The sequence below is a fragment of the Psammomys obesus genome, unplaced genomic scaffold (assembly GCF_907164565.1).
Source record: "Psammomys obesus unplaced genomic scaffold, mPsaObe1.curated_primary_1811, whole genome shotgun sequence".
Classification (NCBI taxonomy): domain Eukaryota; kingdom Metazoa; phylum Chordata; class Mammalia; order Rodentia; family Muridae; genus Psammomys; species Psammomys obesus.
In genome coordinates this window covers 8,109,333-8,130,450 of record NW_026588752.1, presented here as the reverse complement: position 1 = coordinate 8,130,450, position 21,118 = coordinate 8,109,333, and the positions used below count along the sequence as shown (strand labels likewise).

Here is a 21,118-nt window from a genome sequence, read left to right as displayed (position 1 = left end):
GACTCGGAGGAAGCCGGGGCCACGGCCCGACCTTCACTCTCGCGAGACTTCGCCGGTCCCGGAGAACAGCTTCGCAGCCTCTGCGCAAGCCCGAACGGCTGAACGCGCAGGCGCGACGCCTTGGCTGCCCTGCGGTCGTAACTGTGCTTTAAAGCCGTACACTTGATTTGACCAGACGGTATAAACTTAAAACTACGAGGACAGGTGTGGTGGTTGGGTTTGTACCCAGTCGGCACATCACATGACAATAAAGGGGCATTAACTTATTTTGTTTCCATAATTTACAAAGAGAATTTGTTTTGTTTTGTTTTTTGTTTTTTAATTTTTTATTAATTACACTTTATTCATTTTGTATCCCCCCCATAAGCCCCTCCCTCCTTCCCTGCCGATCCCACCCTCCCTCCCCTTTCTGCATGCATGCCACTCCCCAAGTCCACTGATAGGGGAGGTTCTCCTCTTCTTTCTGATCTTAGTCTATCAGTTCTCATCAAAAGTGGCTGCATTGTCCTCTACTGTGGCCTGGTAAGGCTGCTCCCCCCTCAGGGGGAAGTGATCAACGAGCAGGCCAATCAGATTATGTCAGAGGCAGTCCCTCTTCCCATTACTGTGTAACCCACTTGGACACTGAACTGCCATGGGCTACACCTGTGCAGGGGTTCCAGGTCATCTCCACGAATAGTCCTTGGTTGGAGTATGATTTTCTGGGAAGTTCCCTGTGTTCAAATTATCTTGTTCTGTTGCTCTCCTTGTGGAGAGAATTTTTTTTCCATTATTTTTCAACCATTACTCAGTGAGAAGGTACCGTTTGGTTATTTACCAGCGTCTGAAAATTGCACTTCTGTTTGCCCGTTGATGTTTTGGATGTGTTCTGTAAAAGGGATGGTACCTCTGATTGATTTTGCAAGCCTTTATCCCAGACTTGTGTGTTTTGCGTGTTGCATATCATGGCGGTCGACCACGTTTCCCAGCGGAGGGTCCCTAGAATGGAAATTAGACATCAGGAGTGGGAAGGGGAAGTAAGGCTGGAAGGGAAGCCGACCTGGGTGTGGAGCCAGACACCTAGGGAAGGCTGAAAAAAGTCACGGGACCTTCCCTCGGAGACTGCGGGAGTGGATAGGTACTTCCCTCTTACTTCCCTGGGCCGTTCTGCTACTCCATTAGCCTGGGCCTCCAATGGTCAGCTCTGAGATAAGAAGGGCCTAAATGAAGGAACCCAGTCTTTCCCCCCAGTTATGATCTTAGGACCCACTTTTTGCCAGCAACCTTCACAGGACCATTGACCATTCACTTTTCTGTGTAATTAATAGCGACAGCCAGGCTTGGCCGTGGAAACTTGTATTTCCAGCTACTAAGGAGACTAAGGTAGCAGGATACAAAGTTAAAGCCAACCTGGGCAACTTTGTGAGACCACAGAGAGGAAAGAGATGTTGCTTAGTAGCTAGCACTTGGCCGTTATGCATGTTATGAAGGCCCTGGCTTCAACCTTTTCTACCACCACTAACTCTAAAACGGCAGTGGAAGTAATAATGAGTACAGGGAGTTACCAGGTCCCAGTCTACAGAGGCCTGCTGTGCTTCCCTCCCAAGCTGCCCCACCTCATACTGGCAGCACCAGATAGGAGAGCCCAGGACTACCTCAGGTGCATCACCTCAAGCCCCAAGTTGTCCACATCATTGCTAAGAAACACCATCGGCTGTTACAGAAACCAGAGCTTATGGTCACGGTGTGGCCAGTCGAACAGTGGACTCCACTGTGGACCCCAGTTTTCCCACCAGAAGTAGAATTTGAAACTGTTCAGTGAAGCACCAGGACCAGCCTGCAAGGCTGGATAGCCTCGGACTCTGCCACTAAAGTCTCACAGAAGTGAGTCCTCATTTCAAATTTAAATAGCATGGATTCAAACCTCCTCTAAAAAAGATAGAGACTTTTGGAAACTGGAACTTTGGACCCTTGCTCCCCGCCCCCCCAGGGTCTCCCTTGAGCAGAATAGGAGACCGTGTGGATGCCAGGCCTTATCAATCCTGTCACTTGGTCAGCTAGAGGGCTGGGTGGGGCTCACGGACACTATCTGCAAGCCACCTTCTCCAGTGGGTGTTCCTGCCTCCCCAGGAAAGAGCCACTTGCTCACAACTGCAACAGGATAATCTGAAACTCTCTGCCACATCATGAATCCTGTGGCTAGAGATGATGCTTCGTAATGCCGAAGTGGGAGTTGAGTCTACCTCATCAGAGAGGTTTAAATGGTGAAACTGAACCAACAAGGTTAATTTGCCCTCCCATGGTCACCTTTCTGGGTGGGGGCCTTGTACAGACCCTCTCCTGGTCTTCTGCTTGATTGACCAGACAGACGTCATCTCAGCCAAACTACTCAACTTCCAACTATGCCTGGAGCTTGCAGTTCTCACGGTAGCTCAGCAGCTCCGGCATCCTGGACCCTGCTCAGGTCCTAGCTCTTTGCGTCCACAAGCTGAAAAATCAAGAATGGACCCTACCCAGTCAGCACCCCAGTCCACACCAGACCATTCAGCTGGTTCCTCTTCCACTGGCACCACAGTCACATTTTATAACTTCCCCGAGCTTCTATTACCTTAAAAAAAAAAATCCAGTGATGCTAGAACTAGCTGTAGGAGTGGCCATAGGGTTGAGGACTCAACAAAAAGAGAGTGTGGTGTCGTGTGAGGGACTTAGGAAGCACTTGATAAATGTCACTGATCTTATGTCACCCAAAGGAATCCAGTACAAACTATTGTCAAATATACAGAACAGCACCGCAAAGCTTTTAAAAATGTGTTTAGAATTTCTTTTAATCCTGATATTTGGATATTCTTTTATTATGGTTTGTTCATTTGTTTTGTTTTGTTTTGTTTTGAAACAGGGTCTCTCTACGTAGTCCTGGCTGACCTAGAATTCACTCTGTAGAGCAGGCTGACCTCTCGAACTCACAGAGATCCACCTGCCTCTGCCTCCTGAGTGCCAGGATTAAATGTATATGCCACCACACCCAACTAGCCTTTCATATATTTTATATGCTGGTTTTATTTGAGACTGGAGAATCAGAAGCTCAAGATCATCCTTGGCTATATAGTGAGTCTGAGGCCAGCTCTACGTGCACAAAACCCTGTCTGCCCAAAAACAAAAATAAAAGTGAATGAATAAAAATTAACATAAGCAGCAAGGCATGGTGGCACATGCCAGCACCCTCAGCGTTCCAGAAGTTGAAGCATGAGGTGATAAATTTGAGTCCTTGCCTTCAAAGAGAGTTCTGAGGTAGTCTGGACTACATAATGAGGAACTGTCTCAAAAACACAAAAAGTTAGGAAAGTGATGGTGGCGCACACCTTTGATCCCAGCATTCTGGGAGGCTGTGAGTTCAAGGCCAGCCTGGTCGACAGAGTGAGTTTCAGGACAACCAAGGCTACACAGAGAAACCCTGTCTCAAAACAAAAACAAACAAACAAACAAAACCCAAAAAGTTTCCAAGTGTAATAGTGAATGCCAAAAGCACTCAGGGGGGAAAGACAGGAGGATTGCTGCAAGTTCATCACCAGCATGGGCTGTGTGGCAAGAAGTCCCAAGGGAGCTAGGTCTACATAGCAAGACCTCTACTCTAAGAGCCAAAAACAAAACAACACAAAACAAAGCAGAGGTGGGACCAGTTACATAAGTTAGATAGCTTTTGGGTAAAGATACACGCCACCGACCACCCGCGTTCAACACCAGGGAGCAACATGGTAGAGGAAAGAGCCAGTTTCCACAGGTTTTACTCTTACCTCCACACGTTCACCATGGCAAGCAGGCATGCATCAATGCCCCTCCCCCAAAATGGTAAATAAAATACAATTTACTTTTAAATACAAAAATAATAGTATAACATTTTCTTGGGTTTTTTGTTTGTTTCTTTCTTTCTTTCTTTCAAGACAGGATTTCTCAGTGTAGCCTTGGCACTGGATTCGCTCTGTAGACCAGGCTGACGTGTACCACTGTGACCAGCTTAGCATAACATTTTTAAAGTAAACAGTTCAGTAGCCTTTGTACATTCATGACAGTGTACAACCATCACCTCTCTCTGGTTCTAGAGCATTTCCGCCACCGTGGAAAGCAATCTCCCTGTAAGCACCCATTCCCTGTCCCCGTCTCCCCAAGCATGACAACCGTAATCCACCCTCTTTCTACAGATCTGCCTGTTCCAAACGTTTGCTGTCCGTGGAATTACAATGCGCAGCTTTGTTTCTCTCACTTTACATGTTTTCCAGGTCTATCCATGTTGCAGCATGTATCGCTTTCTTTTTATGGCTGAGCAGTGTCTCAGTGTACAAAAACATCATAATTATAATTTGTCTGTCATACACTGATGGGCATCTAGGCTGTTTCCAACGTCAGGGTGTGACACTTCCCCAACAAATCAACAAATTCACTAATTAACTGCATTAAAACTACGAACTTGTTGTGTTGTTTATTTTCCTGTTTGAGGCGAGATCCCTGTCACCCAGCCCGACCTGGAACACGCTATGCAGTTCCGCCTGACTGTAAACTCACGGGAATCCTCCAGCTTCAGCCTCCACAACTGTATGCTGTTACAACTGTATGCCACTACTCCTTAGTTTAAAATTTCAAACTTCCTGTGCAATGGTAGCGCACACCTTTAATGTCAGCACTCAGGAGGCAGAGGAAGGCAGATCTCTGTGAGTTCAAGGCCAGCCTTTAGAGATTGAAGTCCCAAACAGCCAAGGCTACAGGGAAAAACCAAAACCGAAAAAAAAGACCACAAAAATTTTAAAAAAAGAAAGAAAGAAAAGAAAAAAAAAAGATTACAGAATTGTCACCATTGCTTATCAGAATGAAGCAGGATTGGAGATATATTTCAATGTAACAATGTCAACTTAGCACATGCAGGATTTGAGGTTTGATTTCCAGTGCTTGAGAGGTACTACAAACTACAGAGTTGGGGGGAGGGGGATAAAACACGTAAAACGGACAAGTTATATCCAGGATATTTTTCAAACTCTGACACATCAGTAAGACCAGTGCAACAAAAATAAATAAATAAATAAACAAACAAACAAATAAATAAATAAATGAATGAATATCACATAGCTACTTCAGAAAGAGGAAATCCAGTAGCCAGTGAAAGTGTGAAAAGGGGCACCAGCCTTTCTCACCAGCAGGAAATGAAATGGAAACCACAGAGAAATCTCTGCACTTCCCACCAGAAAGGGTAAATTAAAGCAGACTGGAAGACCAACAGCACCAGGTATTTGGGAGGAAAACTCACACCATCAGCGAAAACGTAAATTGACCATCATTTGAAAAAGTGTTTTTTTGTTTGTTTGTTTGTTTGTTTGTTTTCTAACTTTGAAAATACCTGTGTTGGGCTGGAGAGATGACTCAGAGGTTAAGAGCACTGGCTGTTCTTTCAAAGGTCTTGAGTTCAATTTCCAGCAACCACATGGTGGCTCATAACCATCTATAATGAGATCTGATGCCCTCTTCTGATGTGTAGGTCTGGATCCAGGCAGAATACTGTATAAATAAGAAAGAAGAAAGAAAGAAAGAAAGAAAGAAAGAAAGAAAGAAAGAAAGAAAGAAAGAAAGAAAGAAAGAAAGAAAGGAAGAAGGAAAGAAAGAAGGAAAGAAAGAAAATACCTGTGTCAGGGCTGAGGCTGTGGCTCAGCTGGTAGAGTGCTTGCCTAGAATGCAGGAAGCCCTGGGTTCAAACCCAAGCACTGTATGAACTGCCTGTGGGGGTACAGCCTGTAATCCCAGCACTCAGGAGGGATCAGAAGTTCAAGGTCATCCATGGTTACCTAGGAAGTTTGAGGCTAGCCTTCCATACATGAGATCCTGTCAGAGTTGTGGTGGGGAGAGGAGGAGGGATAAGAACAGACATTCGGGTCATTTCCACTTCAGGTTATGACTGATAATATCTTGTGATGGCCCTGACTGAAGACCAGCAGTCGGTTGGTTACACTACAGCTGATGATTTCAGGAGGAGGCCTAAACAAACTGTGGTTTGTTAGCTGTTCTAAATTTCTCAAAAAAGAATGATTATTGTATTCGAAAGAAACAACCCATAATTCACACAAATAAAAAGTGATGGTGTTGCTATGAACATACTCCCATGGCTCTTTAGACATATGCTTCATTTCTCTTGAGTGTATATGCAGTAATGGAAATGCGGCAACGCTACCTTTAACTTCACGTATTTACTAGCTTACATATGTATGTATCTATTTATCTATCTATCTATTCAGTCATTTTGAGACAAGATCTCTCTACATAGCATAGCCCTGGCTGTCCTGGAACTCCCTATGCAGACCAGGCTGGCCTCAAGCTAACAAGGATCTTCCTGCCTCCAACTCTCAAGTGCAGGAATCAACGGTGTATGCCACCGCACCTTCACAGGACCTTTAACTTTTTGAGGAACTACCGAACTACTTTCCAGCGTGTGCCATTTTATGTCTCCCCATTGCGCTTTTTTCAGGATTCCAATTTCTTTAAACCTTCGCTAGCATTTATGTCTTGTCTCTTGTGTTTATTTTTTTGAGACAGGTTTCCTCTGTGTAGCTCTGGCCACCACACCTGGCTTAAAATGTCTCTTTCTGTTAAACTTATAATTTTTAAAATATATTTTTAATAACTTTTGCCAAGCAGTGGTGGCACACGCCTTTAATCCCAGCACTCCAGAGGCAGAGGCAGGAGAATCTCTTTGAGTCTGAGGCCAGCCTGGTCTACAGAGTGAGTTCCAGGACAGCCAGGGCTACACAGAGAAACTCTGTCTCAAAATAAAATAAAATTAAAATAATAAAAATCAATTAGTAATTATTTTTCCTCTCATTCTGTGGACTATTACCCAGCTTTAAGCTTTACTAGGAAGCTATAGTAATCAAGACTGTGCCATTGTGACTAAACATAGATATGTAAACCAATTAGACAGAATAGAGTCCACAAACTGACTTAAACCAATATGGCTAATTCGGGCCAGCAAGATGGCTCAGTGAGTAAAGGTGCTTGCTGCCCAGCCTGATGACCAGAGTTTCATTCCTAGGATCTACACGGTAGAAGACAAGAGCTGACTCTGGAAAACTGTCCTCTGACCTCCAACTGGAGGTATTTATTAGCCACAGCACAATAAATAAGTAAAACATAATGAAATATGGCTAATTAACGCTTACACTCCATCTTGGCCAAGGTGCAGAGAAGTGATAGCTAATTAGCTCGGGGCAGGAGAATGCACAGCTGAGGACTGAGTTCAGAGCCTCACACTCGCTAGGCAAATGCAGAGCCCCAGTCCAGCTGATTAATTTTTTACCCATCAGCATGAGAAGTGAACTGAATAGAAACCTTAGAGCCTTCGCAACAATTGGCAGTGGAACAGACATCTATGAACAAACAAACAAGAGAAAATTAACATGGACTTAACCCTCACGCTTTATGCAAAAATCATCTCAAAATGAATCACCTATACAAACTGTAAACTATAAAGCTTTTAGAAGAAAATATAGATTAAAATCTTTGTGCGTTGTGGTTAGTGGATTCATAAGCATGACTCTAAAAGAATTCTTTCTTAAACTGATATGATGGCCCACACCTTTAATCCCAGCACTAGGGAGGTAGAGGCAGGTGGATCTCAAAGAGCCAGCCTGGCCTACATATTGAGTTCCAGGACAGCCAATGCTACAGAGTGAGACCCTGACTCAAAAAAGGAGAGGGGCTTCTTCCTTTCATTTGATTTAATTTTGAGATAGGGGTGTCACTACATAGCCCCGGCTGGCCTGGCTCACCAGGATGCACCTGCCTCTGCCTCCTGAGCGCTGGCATTAAAATCATTCACCACTAAGCCCAGCCCAAAAGAGTGAGTTCTAAAATAGAAGCTTGCTTAATTAGACTCAATCAAAATGAAAATGTTGGCTCTATGAAAAGGAACTGAGGGCTGGGTGGGATGTCTCAGTGGGCAGGAGTCTGCACCAAGCTTAACAATTTGAGTCAACAGTCCTCCGGCTTCCGCACATGTGCTCTGGCACACGTATGACCCTCACACACAAAAGAAATAAATGAAAAAAAGTTAAAAATGAACTGAAAAGTGGAAAACTAGTAGAAAATACTTACAAATAGCATATCTGACACCCCCACCCAGTATTCATCCAGATTATGCACAGAACACCCATAAATCACCAGTAAGAAAATAGTACAGTTTAAAAGTGGATAAAGCACTTTAAAAAAAAAAAAAAAAAAAAGTGCCTGAGCTACCGAAGACGGCAAATAGGCACACAGAGAGATCTTTCATCACTGGCCATAGGAGAAATGCAATTTTTAGCCACAGTGCTCCATCAGTATTTACCTGTCAAACAGCTAAGATTCAAAAACTCTGGCAATGATACACAGAAATATATATATATATATAAAAAGACACTCATGAAAATAGTTTGGTAGTCCCTTCGAAGGTTAAATATGCACTTTGCATATGCCAGAGATTTTACTTAGATATAGACATATCTACAGATCCAGATAGAGAGAAATAGAAACCTATGTTCACAGAGAGACCTCTCTGAGATTGTTCAGAGCATCTTTATTTGTAACAACCCCACACTAGAAATAGCCCAAAGCTCCTCCAGTGAATGAAAGGATAAACTGTTGTACATTCATACTATGAAATAAAAGTTGTCAACTACTGGTACACGTAAAAGGAGATGAACCTACAGAATATTATGCAAGGGGAAAGAAGCTAGTCTTAAAAGGACACAATACTGTCTGATTCCAGTGACATACATTTTTGAAAAAAAAAAAAAAGATAAATTAGCATGGCTTAGAATAGGAGCAAAAGGAAGACGAGGCTACAAATAGGTGGCTATGGGAGTTTATGGGATTTTGAATTATGTAAATCAATATATATGACAATATACATGTTAATTTAGGACAATGAACAAATCAACTTAACTTCCTGTTAAAGCAAAACTAAAAGAATTGTGTGTCTCATCAGACACTGGTTGGTATGGAGCGCTATGCTGTGAACTGATAATTTTCTTTTGTGGGCTTGTCACCTCCTCTGGTGGGATCAGACTCCATGCTCTTCCCTCAGTACTGAGTGAGGGAGTACTGCTTCCTTGGAGGAAGCCCAAGAGTCGCAGAAACTAGGGGACAGGGATAGCCCAGACAATTGTGATTCTGAAAGGAGTAAGGGCAGAGCAGATCTGGACACAGGAATGACCTCCTGACAAGGGCCCCTATCGTTCCTGGATTCTGTGTGGGGCTATGACCAACACCCCTCCTAAGGCCCTGGGGAGTGGGCAGGAGAGATAGCCTGGGGTGAGACAGCCCTTGCAGTCCCATCAGGCCCTGATTCCCATTGTCCTTGGGTCTGATAACCTGATAACGGGCTCCACCCTTCGAGCCCCCTTCCCTCTCCCAACCAGTGGCCACAGCCTGTTAGGGCCCCTGACTATGGGTATATAAGGGGTCACTTAGACAAGCACTGTCAGGCCAGTCTTGAGTGCTTTCAGCTCTAGCTCAGCCTCCAACACTCACCACCACCACCGCCACCACCATGTCTCTGATGAAGAATGAGAGAGCCATCATCATGTCCATGTGGGACAAGATGGCTGCTCACACGGAGGCCATTGGCACTGAGACTCTGGAGAGGTAAGTCCAGGCACCATGGCTTGAGTAACCAGATCAAAGAGGGACTGATATCAGCAAGAAGAGGGTGACCAGGACAAGTTAGTGAGGAGAAGCCATGAGGAGGGGACGGTAAGGATGGTAAGGACAGAAGCAGTGAGGAAAGCATGGAGGGAACCGTGAAATTAGGACTGGTGAGAAAGGGGTCCAGGCAGGCAATGAGCTGTTAAAGAAGGCGGATTGGCATTCTCAGCCCTCACCAAAGTCTTCCATAGGGCCTTGCCATATGGAACCTGGTGCAACAGGAAACAGTAACATCAGTCTCGGTTGGTTTTGTTTTTTTGTTTGTTTGTTTTGTTTTGTTTTCTGTTTTTTGAGATTTATTTACTGTGTGTGTGAGAGAGAGAGAAAACAGATGCCTGTTGAAAATAGAGGCATCAGATCTCCTTGCACCTTAGTTACAGACAGTCGTGAGATCTCTTCAAAGGTAGTAAGTGCTCTTAACCACTGAGCCGTCTCTCTTGACCCAGTTTTTGTTTTGTTTTTTGCATTATTCAATGTACTTTTTTCTTAACATTTAATTTCGTTTCTTTAAACACTGTAAAATTACTGGTTTGTTTTCTTTTTCTGTCTGGAAGTTCTTTAAATTGGCGTACCCCCTAAATTTTGAGCCCAAGGCGAGAGACGGGGCCCTAGCCCTCCGCCTAAGCAACACTCACAGAACTGACGCGCTCTCCCGACCTCCAGGCTCTTCTGCAGCTACCCCCAGACGAAGACTTACTTCCCTCACTTCGACCTGCACCATGGGTCGCAGCAGCTGCAGGCCCACGGCTCCAAGGTCCTGACCGCTGTGGGCCAGGCGGTTAAGAACATCGACAACCTCTCTAGCGCTCTGACCAAGCTGAGCGAGCTGCACGCCTACATCCTGCGTGTGGACCCTGTCAACTTCAAGGTGGGTTTGCGAGAACGGAGCGGGATGTCGTGAGGGAAGGAGACAAGGAAGGGTGGGAGGGGGTCTCCGCTGCACCGATCACTGATCTTCCCTTCCCTCCTCCGCAGCTCCTGTCGCACTGCCTGCTGGTCACCCTGGCCGCGCGCTTCCCTGCCGAGTTCACGGCTGAGGTGCACGAAGCCTGGGATAAGTTCTTGTCTATCCTGTCTTCCATCCTGACCGAGAAGTACCGCTAAGCGGCGCCTCCACGATCCCCACTAGACCGGCTACGACCCTTCTCCCCTTCATTGAACCCTCCCGCCGGCCTTTCCCGGAATTCCCAATAAATGGTTGAAGAAGGAAATGACTTGTTCTGTGCTCTCAGTCTTGGAGGGAAAGGGGGCGGGACACCACAGGATGCCCTGGGGGTTTGCGGGAACATTGTGGTCACACACTGCCTGGAGGACATTCCTAGGGTGGCTGGGGGGAGGGTCTTGCCCTTGAGGACCCCAGAGTCACAGCACGCAGGAAGCAGAGCATCCCTGGGCCAGCCCACGCAGGTCCTGGCGCAGAAGGGCAGCTGGGCCTCCCCTCCCCTTCCCAAATCGCTTCACACAGTGCAGTGCATGGGTATCAGGAATTCCTCAAAGTCTGACGTATCGCCACCCCAGCAGCTAGGGTAAGGAGTGTCTCTGTTTCTAAAAGAATGAAGGACTTCTGGCAAGTGCCTTTATAGGAGTAATTACAGGTTCACGAGTTCGAAACGGAGGTACCCACGCACAGAGGTGAGTCTGTGACAGAAGCTCCATCCGTTGGCCTCTTTCTGGGCTCTGGACATGTTTCTGTGAACAGGCTGAGGGGCTCTGTGTTCCTTCCTGCTGAACTCCGCGGATCAGGGCAGACTGGGTAGGGGAGCGCCGTATGAAGAGAACAGCCTAGAGCACTCCTCACCTGTGCCAAACTCAGCACCCTAGAGCGCGGCCACAATGTAGCTCATCCCCTGCCACCGGGCACACTTAGGGCAGCAGGTGCTACTTGCGTGGAGAAGGCAGGGTGGTCTCCAGGGCCTCTAGAAAGCAGCTCAGGACCAGTCCACACAAGTCCTCAGTCAGACCCTAGCTCTCCACCTTAGCATGTCAGGGATGTGAGACACAGCGCTCACCTGAGGCTTTTCCAGGGCCCTGGGCAGTGCTAGGGTTAGGTGGAATCACATGGCTCCCTGCCTGCTCCCTGATCTGTTCAGGCAGGTGTATCCCAACATCAGGGTTTCCAGTAACTAAATGCTTATTTAGTTGGAAGAGGTGCTGCTAATCCTCAAACCCATGCTCGCAGCTATGTACGTGGTTATGAGAACTGAAATGCTCTGATGCTTATGTGGACCCTGTCAACTTTTCTGTGAACCTATTCAGCCAGCATAACCGTCCAGGACATAGCCGGATGTCTTCCAGGGGAGTTCCTGTGGCTGAATGGCTGACCTATCTCTCTTCCTGTATCTGCTAATCCAGTGTTCCGGGGTGGTACAGGCCTCCCACCTGCAGGGCGAGTTCACTGTGGAGAAGCACAGGACAAGTTCTGTGGTGGTGGAACAGAAACACTGCTGAGTCACAGGCCTTGGTCTGTGCACATCAGTTAACAGAGGCTTCAAAACAGTGTGTGACTTTTTGAAGAGCGAAACTGGTTACCTCTCCCTTCTTTGCTGGGCAAAGAAGTTCAGCATCCCTCAGAGAGTCTCCTAGAATTTTTTAAATGTCCACTAAAGGTTTACTTTCCTAAGTCTCTAGCATGCCTTGGGGTAGAAGGAGAGCTTAGATGGGGGCAGGAGAGTGTATTCTTTTCCAAGTCAAATCTGGCACCAACGTATGTCATACCATTTCCAAAGCAGATCCATGCTTTTTCATGCACCCCTCCTCCCTTCATCTCTTTGTTGGGACTACCAGCAGCTAATTCCCCTGAACGTTTGCAAACAAATATGGAACCAAGGCCCCCCTGGGATCAAGTGTATAACCTGAAGCCTGGAAGAATTGGGTGGACTCAGGTCTCCACTTCACTCCACGCTCCTTCCCAGCATGCTTTCTCTGCAACAAACCTTGACCTAGAACAGGTACCTCTTCAGTGGCACATCCTGGGTGAGGCAGAGGCAGGCGGATCTGGTCTACATAGAGAAACCCTGTCCCCCCAAAAAAAGTACCCTCTCTCTGAACTGCATAGCATAGAGCATAGGGAGAGTGGAAAATGGTGGCCACATGTGGCAAAAAGGTCCCACTGACAAGCTGGTTGGTTCTGTGCATGTCTGAGCTAACAGGCAGACAACCATGAACACACTAGTTTTTTAAAAATTCTTTTGAGATCACAATGCATGTTGGATACCTGACAGTAGCTCCTCACCCCAACCTGGACACTTAAACTTTGGGGCTCTCTTCCGTGAGATACCTTCATCCAAGTCCTGTCTCCACACTCCCAGATTATCTAGTATGCAAAAATAAAATAAATAAAAAAATAATCACAAGTCTCCTGTGGTTTGTTGGCAAAGAACAAAGACTAAAGAGAGCAAAGACTAAAGGAGCTCTGTAAACACTGAATTCATTCTGTCTCCAGGGTGTTATCTCATAGTCTGTGTAAAGAGCGCTAGACCTGGTTTAGCACAATACCAGATCTGAAAAGGGATGCCCTTGTCCATGGCTCCCTGAACTCTAGTAGCTGGTGTTAAGGGCCTGTTACCCTGAATTGCCTGAGCACTAGCTGAGCAGAGGGAGAAGGGAAACTTAACAACTCCCCCCCCCATTGTTTACATGAACAAGAAAAAGCTTTAGTCCTTGGGAAAATATGACAGAAGATGCAATAGAAGAGTGCCTGCCAGTGAGTTGGATAGGCCAGTAAAATCGCTTTGCCATGAAGCCTGGTGACCTAAGGTAAAATCCCCAAGACCACCATGGTGAAAGGAGAGAATGACTACCAACAAGTTGTCCTCTGACTTCCAAACGTGTGCCATGGCACAAAGGTATATACACAAACACACACACACAATCCATCATTCAATCAAGCAATATAATTTAGAAGTTTAAATATTGTACTCCTCTCCCCAAGCCAGTCTGGGTCTGGGCCACATAAGAATGGAGTGTGCACTTAGAAGTTTCTAGAAAATGTGCAAGAACCACAAGACATGTTAGTTTACAACAGAAAGAATATGGACACTGCCTGCATGGTGCTGAGAGACTTAAAGGAGCCAAGGGAGCATAGTAGAGCCCTGACTCCTCCCATACGCACTCTCTCAGTAACGGACCGCCCCAGATCAGTGAGCTCAGGCCAGGAACCGGCTGCACACATACCTCCCCCAATACACTACCTCGTGCAGCCATCTCCTGCATACTGTACAAAAATATACAGTGCTCCACACATCCCCAGTTCTGGCTCAGACACAGTCTGGCTGCAGTCCTTCACGGTACTTGCCCCAGCTTTTCCCAATCCCCTTTATTAGCACTTCTTTTCATAGGGTGTTTAGTACTTTCCTGAGGACCTGCTTCCCAGACTATAGCCAGAACCCTGACTCTGTCCACATTAAGACCCAAGCCAAAAAGGTAGCCCATGAGCTGAGCCATGAAGTGGACCAAATAAACAACTTCCCTACTCTTTTGTCAGGTCTCAGGAACTACATATCCACCAGCTGTGAGTGTCCCAGGCCAACTTCAAAGTCAGCAAGGAGATAGGTAAAGGGGTGAAGGACCCAGAGCATAAAACCAACCCCAAGAGTTCCAGAAACTAAAGTTAGGCACTCTCAGCTGCCCCTGTGCTCTTTCCATAGCACCTGATGATGCCAGCCTCCACCCAGATAAAGACACCTCAGAGGTGACTACACTCTGGACACTTTTGGGGACTGGTGGCCAAGGAGCTGACTTCCAGATTCTGTTAAACCAGAACCTGAGGGACAGAACCCCTGCTATCCCAGGTCCTGCTCCATTCTACACCTGCATGTCCTGAATAAAATCTGCCTGGGTGACATCCTATGTGTCTAGGTTCCCTGTGTCACTAACATGTCAGCAGTGACCATGGTTCTACTGCCTTGGTCCAAGGACATTTCTGGAGCTGCAATAGGAGAAGGGAGGGAGCAAGTGGGAACAGCTAGAAAATCCGCAGGCCCTAGGGAGAGCCGGTCTTCCCAGGTTGGTTCTCTCGAAGGACTGAGGAGGACAGTCCTAAGATGTGCCACATTATTGACCTATACCAGCTACAACATAGAGCAAAGCAAAACAAATCTTCAGGACAATAGCCCCAGCCACTGTGGAGACTGAGGCAGGGGCATAATTAGTTCAAGGGCAGGCTCAGCCTTGAAATAAACTGAGCTACTAAGTGTTTTGGTGCACAACTGTAATCCCAAAACTTGAGAGATGGAAAGAGTAAGGTCAGATGTTTAAGACCAATGGAAGCACAGAAAAAGAAAAGAAAAGATCAAGTCTGGCACCAGCAATGTGCAGTGCAAAGGCCAGCTTGGGCTATATGAATACCTGTTCCAAAAATAAAAAGAAAAAAATCAGAGAAGGGAGGAAGGAGAAGGAAAAGAAATGAGAGGGAGAAAGGAAAAGAGAGAGAGAGAGGAGACAAAGAGAAGAAATGAATAGCCATTTAGATTACCCCAGATACTTTTAAAAAAAATTTTATTCCAGTTGGGAGTTAGTCCTTCTACTCTGTCTCTCTCATCCCAAGTCAAAGAAGTTACAACTGAGCTCAAGGGTTTCCACTGACAACTACCTCATGCTCTGGGTTCTTTTTTTTTTTTATCTGTTTATTTTTGCAGGGCTGGGGGCTAGATCCAGAACTTTCCTCATGCTAGGTAAGCATTTTGCTATTCACCTACATCCCAGATGTTTCATTACTGTTTGTGTCTATTACAAGCATGGGGTCTCTCTTCCAAAATGCTGACCTTAAACTCCTGCCTCAGCCTGTCAGTACCAGAGGCTCCCCATGTGTGACACGAAACTCAGCTCTCAGCGTTTCCTTATTTATCCACCATAGCAAGGGGCAGCTAAGATGAAAGTCAGAGTCTGGTGACCTGCTCCTGCAGTTCCAGATACCCAGAAGGCTGAGCTAGGAGATTCACTTGAGCCAAAGGATTCCAGGCCAGCCTGGACAATACAGCAAGACTTGGCCACAAAAAAGAAGTAAAGGAGAGACAGGGAAAAAAAAAGAAGAAAAAAAAAAAGAGAGAGAAGAGAGAGTGGACAAAGGGGAAGAGAGAGGGGAGAGGGTAGAAAGGACAGCAGGACGGCTCCTCTGTGGGTCGCTAGCATTCTCCCCTTCTTGTTCTCAGAATCAGGGTGAAGCCTGGGGCTGGGGCCAAAGCAGAGAGAATGTGTTGGTTAGGAAGGAGAGAAACTGGGACCCAGTTGTTGGTGGAGGGGGATGGGCACTGCTCAGGCTGGTCTGAGCGACTTGCTTCTCTGTCCAAGGCAGTGGGACCCTTACTTCTTCCCAAACACCAATCATGAGAGACATAGGAAAGGCAAGAAGCATCCTGGCGGGGGATCAGGATTCTCAGACGCCCCGAGAGGCCCCCACCCTGGGGGCCCATTATCAGCCTGCTCTGCAGCTCTCCTCTCCTCACAGGCCAGCCAATGGGAACCTCCCCGAGGGCGTGTCCCAGGCGCTGCAGGCTTATAAGTGCGGCTTGCTACAGGCCCAACACACTTCTGATTCTCACAGACTCAGGAAGAAAGACATCATCATGGTGCTCTCCCCGGACGACAAAACCAACATCAAGACCGCCTGGAGCAAGATTGGCGGCCATGGTGCTGAGTATGGCGCGGAGGCCCTAGAGAGGTGAGATGGGGCTTTGGCTCTGCAAGGCCGGTGGGACCCAAGGCAAACCTGGCGCTCAGTGGGCAGCTCCTAACTTGCTTTCCTGTGGCCTCAACTTCTCCTCCCACCTTCTTCGCCTAGGATGTTCGTTAGCTTCCCCACCACCAAGACCTACTTCCCTCACTTTGATGTAAGCCACGGCTCCACCCAGGTCAAGGGCCATGGCAAGAAGGTCGCTGACGCGCTGGCCACCGCCGCAAGCCACCTCGATGACCTGCCCGGTGCCCTGTCCACTCTGAGCGACCTGCACGCCCACAAGCTGCGTGTGGACCCCGTCAACTTCAAGGTGTGTGCCCGAGCCTGGCAGGCGGCTTCTGGGGTCCCTAGGGAGGGCATGTCCTCGTGCTCGGAGCAGGGGACACAGGGGTCCTAGAAAGGGGAGCCCAGGGCAGCAGGGAGTCCGCGGACTGCCACGGACTGACCCTTCCTGTCTCCGCAGCTCCTGAGCCACTGCCTGCTGGTGACCCTGGCCTGCCACCACCCTACTGATTTCAGCCCCGCGATGCACGCCTCTCTGGACAAATTCTTTGCCTCCGTGAGCACCGTGCTGACCTCCAAGTACCGTTAAGCTGGAGTCTCTGGGCTGCCTCCTGCCCGGCTGGCTTGCCCTCCACCCGGGCCAGCCTCCCTCCCTCGCACCTGTACCTCTTGGTCTTTGAATAAAGCCTGAGTAGGAAGAAGCCTGTGTGCCTGGTTCTCTGCAAATGCAAAGGTGCCACGACTGGTGCTGGGAAGCCCTAGAGTCTAGAGGGCCCCTGGGGCCTTCCCTGTGCTAAAAGCAGGACAGACGGGCAAGGAAAGAGAAGGGAAAGTAGGGGGAAACGGGGCCAACCAGAGTCCTCTGCCTAGGGTTACTGGACAACCCTTTGGCCCCACGGTGCCTGTCTGGGTTCACTTCTACCCTGGGTCTCTCATCAGATTCAACATGAATTTGCTGGAATAAAAGTTTCTCCTCCACTGCTACTGTTCATTTTACACACACGCAAACACACACTCACATGGCCAGACCTTCCAGGAGTCCCCAACAGGCGGCTGAAAAGGTCCTCCCTCACCCTCCCCTGGTCCCCCTTAGAAGCCCAGAAGCAGAACATGAGGGAGTGTGAATGGTGGAACTGCAGACACCATTCCAGTGTGTGCGGGCGGGTGCCACACCCGTATGCCCACTTTTTGGACACTAATGTCTGAGGACCATCAAGAGCTGAAGACCCAGTCTTTGAGGCAGGCTCAGCACCCCCTAGCTCACCCTGCGCTGAGGCCCCTCTCCCCATGGGGCAGTAAAGATGAGGCTCAGAGCCAAAGAGGCATAACCAGATGCCCCCACACACACGCCTTCTCCCTACAGAGCAGGTTCTCAGTCTGGGCAGCAGAGGTTACAAGTGTGGGATCTGCTAGAAAAAAAAAATGCCAAAAATTGAGAGACATCACATGAGCGTGTGGGTAGGCAACACGTGCATACATAAACATCTGTCCTTTCTTCCTTTCTTCCCTCCTTCCTTTCCTTCAGATAGGGCCTCAAATGGCCCAAACTGGCCTCAAACACTTTACACAGCCAAGGATGACTTTGAGCTCCTGATCTTGCTTCCACCTCCTGAGGGCTAATATTTCAGACATGTGCCTCCAAGCCCGGTTTATGCAGTGCTTGGGAACTGAACTCAGGGCTGTACATACACATACACACACACACACACACACACACACACACACACACACACACTATACAAGCATTCCACAAACTGAGCTATGTATGTCCCCTGCAATAGAATAGTCTTCAGCCATGGACACAAAAGAATACATTTCTTACACTACATGGCTGAGCCTTAAAAAAAAAGAAAAATGTTGAGTGGAAGAGGCCAATAGAACAAAAGCCACATAGTGCATGATTTAATATAAAACAGGAGCAAATCTATAGAGACACCAAGCAGCCTCCTGGCTGGCAGGGGCTTGGGATTTGGATGGTTATGATTAGTGGACCAAAGGTTCTGTTTAGGTGAGTAAAGGTCCTGGAACTAGGTAGCGGTGATGATTGCACAGCAGTGTGGATGGAGGAAATGTCTGACTTATGTATATTGAAGGTGGCTAAAATGCACAGGGCTTTGTGGCACACACCTGTAAACCAAGAACTTGGGAGGTGCAGCGTATTCACATGCACACACACAAATAAATAAATAAATAACAAAATCTTTAATACAGTATAGCACATAGAACCAAGTGAGTGCATCATTGTCTCTTGCTGTCATCATTGAGATATATTACAGGTACTCATAAAGGTCACTGTCCCCAAAAACATTTGCCCTGAGATCCAGGCATACAATACTTCTCATCCATTTCATTCTCACAGCTTTGAGAATATATATTTTTTCAAGTTTCATTTATTCATTTATTTGTTTGGTGTGTGGGTGCTCTATCTGCATGCACACCTCCATGCCAGAAGAGGGCGCCAGATCTCATTACAGATGGTTGCTAGGAGTTGAACTCAGGACCTCTGGAAGAACAAACAGTGCTCTTTAACCACTGAGCCATCTTTCCAGCCCGAGAATATATTTTTTTGAAGCAGAGTTGGAATTTATTAAAGAGGATTTTTGCGTGTAGAGTTGGCGTCTCATTATATGGCTCTGGCTGGCCAGGACAGTCTTGAACTCGCAGAGCTCTGCCTCCTGGGCACTAGGATTAACCCATACCTGTACCATACTCTCATTTTAAAGAGCTTTTTTTAAATGTGGTTTGCCTGTTGGATGTCTGTGGGTTACTTGCATGACTGTGGAAGACAGAAAAGGGCTTCGGATCCACTGGACCAGACCTTGCGGACAACTGTGAGTCACCATGTGGGTGCTGGGACCCTGGTCCTCTGGAAGAGCAGTTAGTACTTTTAACTAACTGAGCCATCTTTTAACTAGTGCTGAGCCATCTCTCCATGATTAAACGTGGATTTAACTCTGTGGGATTTAATGAAAAGAGACGTGCTCCAAGAGGAAAAAAAAAAAAAATGTAAGATAAACCCAAGCATGGGTATGGACTCCTCCAGGGAGAATTACGCCAAAAAGAAGCAATCCTTTTCAATAGCGAGAGAGAAGGGGAAGCTTATGAAGTCGCCGAGGAACTCAGGAGGAAGAATAGCTAGTGCCAAAATGTACACTAAAGTCCACTGTAATCTGGTAGTGCATGACAGATACCGTTGTCCGTACAGTAAATACTTTAAAATGTGAGGCTTTGGGGCCCACGGAGACAGAGGGCTTCACGGCCAGGCTGAATCTGGAAACGCGTAGGAGACCTAGAAGGCTGCAGCGCCTCCTGGCGGCATCTTGGGTTTCGGGGCATCTTTGATAACAACCAGGGCGCGGTGCAGGGTCGCTGTCGGTGAAGATGGCTCTGTCCCAGGCCGACCGAGCGCTGGTCCTCGCGCTATGGAAGAAGATGAGCAGCAATGTCGGAATCTACGTGACCGAGGCCCTGGAGAGGTATGGACACGGTCGGGCGCCCTCAGGCTCACCTCCCAATGGGCTGCGGGGCGAAGGCGGGCTCTCTATACCTCCCAGTCCGGATGCGTGCGCCCAACCCTCAGACTTCCCACAGGACCTTCGCGGCTTTCCCCTCCACCAAAACCTACTTCCCACACTTGGACCTGAGGCCAGGCTCTAGCCAGCTTAAAGCCCATGCCCAAAAGGTGGCCGAGGCACTGACTCTCGCTGCCTGGACGCTGGACGACGTGCCCGCTTCTCTGTCTGCTCTCAGCGATCTGCACGCGCACAAGCTCCGCGTGGACCCCGTCAACTTTGAGGTGAGCCCTGGGTCTGGGCTGCGCCTGTGGTCTCTGGAGATGCGGTTCCCCTCGAGGCTCGGCTCGGCGGGGAGAGATAAATGCAAGGCGGGGCGGTTCTCTTTCTTCAGTTCTTCAGCCACTGTCTGCTGGTAACTCTTGCCCGGCACTATCCTGGAGACTTCAGCCCGCAGATGCACGCCTCCCTGGACAAGTTTCTGAGCCATGTGACTTCGGCACTGGTCTCCAAGTATCGCTGACCTGAGGGACACGACAGCGATGTGGTCTCCAGCCACGCCCTTCCTCAACCTCACAAAATCTGAGCAAACCTCCCCAGGGGCTACATCGCTGTCTTGTCTGCAGAGGGACACAGGAGAAATGTACACCCCGCTCCCGGTATCCCAAAGTAATGTTGCAAGAGGCTGGAATTACAGCTAAGCTGGTGTCAGAGACCTCAAAGGAAAGTCGGCAGTTCCTTGTTTTGTTTTGTTTCTGTCTTTGGGATAGGTTTCATGGTCTCATGTACCCTAGGCTGGTCTCCCAAAACCATAATACGGACTAGGTTGGTCTTGAACTGCTGAGCCTTCTGTTTCAAGCCCCATCTCCAACCCATCCACTCCCTACTCCCCAACCACCAGTAAATGGATTACAAGGCATGCCCCATCACGCCTGGCTCCACAGAGGCTCTTTTTATTTTAACCTAACCTTTTGTTTGTTTGTTTGTTTGTTTGTTTTCTGTGTTGGAGATGGGAGAAAGGCCTCCCGCACAGCGCGCTCTAAGCGGCCTGGGGAAGACACGGGTACTCTGCGAATGAATTCAGCCTTTAGATTAGAACAGGAAGAAAGGTGCTGTAGAACGCACTGCAAAGGGCAGTGGGCTGGGCAGTGACAAGCGTGTCACCTGCAGCTTAGGGCCAGCTATCTAGCACCTTCACATGGCCCTAAGTGTCAGAGGAGGCTCATGCGCTATC

The 21,118-nt window shown here is 47.9% G+C and overlaps 3 protein-coding genes across 3 annotated transcripts; all 3 read left to right on the top strand.

Annotated features, from left to right (window-relative positions):
• Positions 1–9,541: 9,541 nt before the first annotated feature.
• LOC129674645 (hemoglobin subunit zeta) lies at positions 9,542–10,800 on the top strand. Its single transcript, XM_055604766.1, has 3 exons — positions 9,542–9,636; positions 10,360–10,564; positions 10,672–10,800. The coding sequence occupies exons 1-3, from the start codon at positions 9,542–9,544 to the stop codon at positions 10,798–10,800; spliced, it is 429 nt and encodes a 142-aa protein (XP_055460741.1).
• Positions 10,801–16,209: 5,409 nt separating this feature from the next.
• LOC129674601 (hemoglobin subunit alpha) lies at positions 16,210–17,073 on the top strand. The gene is made up of 3 exons (XM_055604687.1): positions 16,210–16,354; positions 16,475–16,679; positions 16,833–17,073. The coding sequence occupies exons 1-3, from the start codon at positions 16,260–16,262 to the stop codon at positions 16,959–16,961; spliced, it is 429 nt and encodes a 142-aa protein (XP_055460662.1). The 5' UTR covers positions 16,210–16,259; the 3' UTR covers positions 16,962–17,073.
• A 2,680-nt stretch (positions 17,074–19,753) lies between these two features.
• Hbq1 (hemoglobin subunit theta 1) lies at positions 19,754–20,407 on the top strand. The gene is made up of 3 exons (XM_055604736.1): positions 19,754–19,848; positions 19,964–20,168; positions 20,279–20,407. The coding sequence occupies exons 1-3, from the start codon at positions 19,754–19,756 to the stop codon at positions 20,405–20,407; spliced, it is 429 nt and encodes a 142-aa protein (XP_055460711.1).
• Positions 20,408–21,118: the final 711 nt, after the last annotated feature.

What these genes read in the sequence shown, in the direction of transcription:
- Hbq1 (XM_055604736.1), top strand. Translation starts at nt 19,754, where the DNA reads ATGGCTCTGTCCCAGGCCGACCGAGCGCTGGTCCTCGCGCTATGGAAG. An exon ending in GTGACCGAGGCCCTGGAGAG is followed by an intron (nt 19,849 to 19,963) that starts GTATGGACACGG and finishes GACTTCCCACAG; the next exon opens with GACCTTCGCGGCTTTCCCCT. An exon ending in TGGACCCCGTCAACTTTGAG is followed by an intron (nt 20,169 to 20,278) that starts GTGAGCCCTGGG and finishes CTCTTTCTTCAG; the next exon opens with TTCTTCAGCCACTGTCTGCT.
- LOC129674645 (XM_055604766.1), top strand. Translation starts at nt 9,542, where the DNA reads ATGTCTCTGATGAAGAATGAGAGAGCCATCATCATGTCCATGTGGGAC. An exon ending in GGCACTGAGACTCTGGAGAG is followed by an intron (nt 9,637 to 10,359) that starts GTAAGTCCAGGC and finishes CCCGACCTCCAG; the next exon opens with GCTCTTCTGCAGCTACCCCC. An exon ending in TGGACCCTGTCAACTTCAAG is followed by an intron (nt 10,565 to 10,671) that starts GTGGGTTTGCGA and finishes CCTCCTCCGCAG; the next exon opens with CTCCTGTCGCACTGCCTGCT.
- LOC129674601 (XM_055604687.1), top strand. Translation starts at nt 16,260, where the DNA reads ATGGTGCTCTCCCCGGACGACAAAACCAACATCAAGACCGCCTGGAGC. An exon ending in GGCGCGGAGGCCCTAGAGAG is followed by an intron (nt 16,355 to 16,474) that starts GTGAGATGGGGC and finishes TTCTTCGCCTAG; the next exon opens with GATGTTCGTTAGCTTCCCCA. An exon ending in TGGACCCCGTCAACTTCAAG is followed by an intron (nt 16,680 to 16,832) that starts GTGTGTGCCCGA and finishes CTGTCTCCGCAG; the next exon opens with CTCCTGAGCCACTGCCTGCT.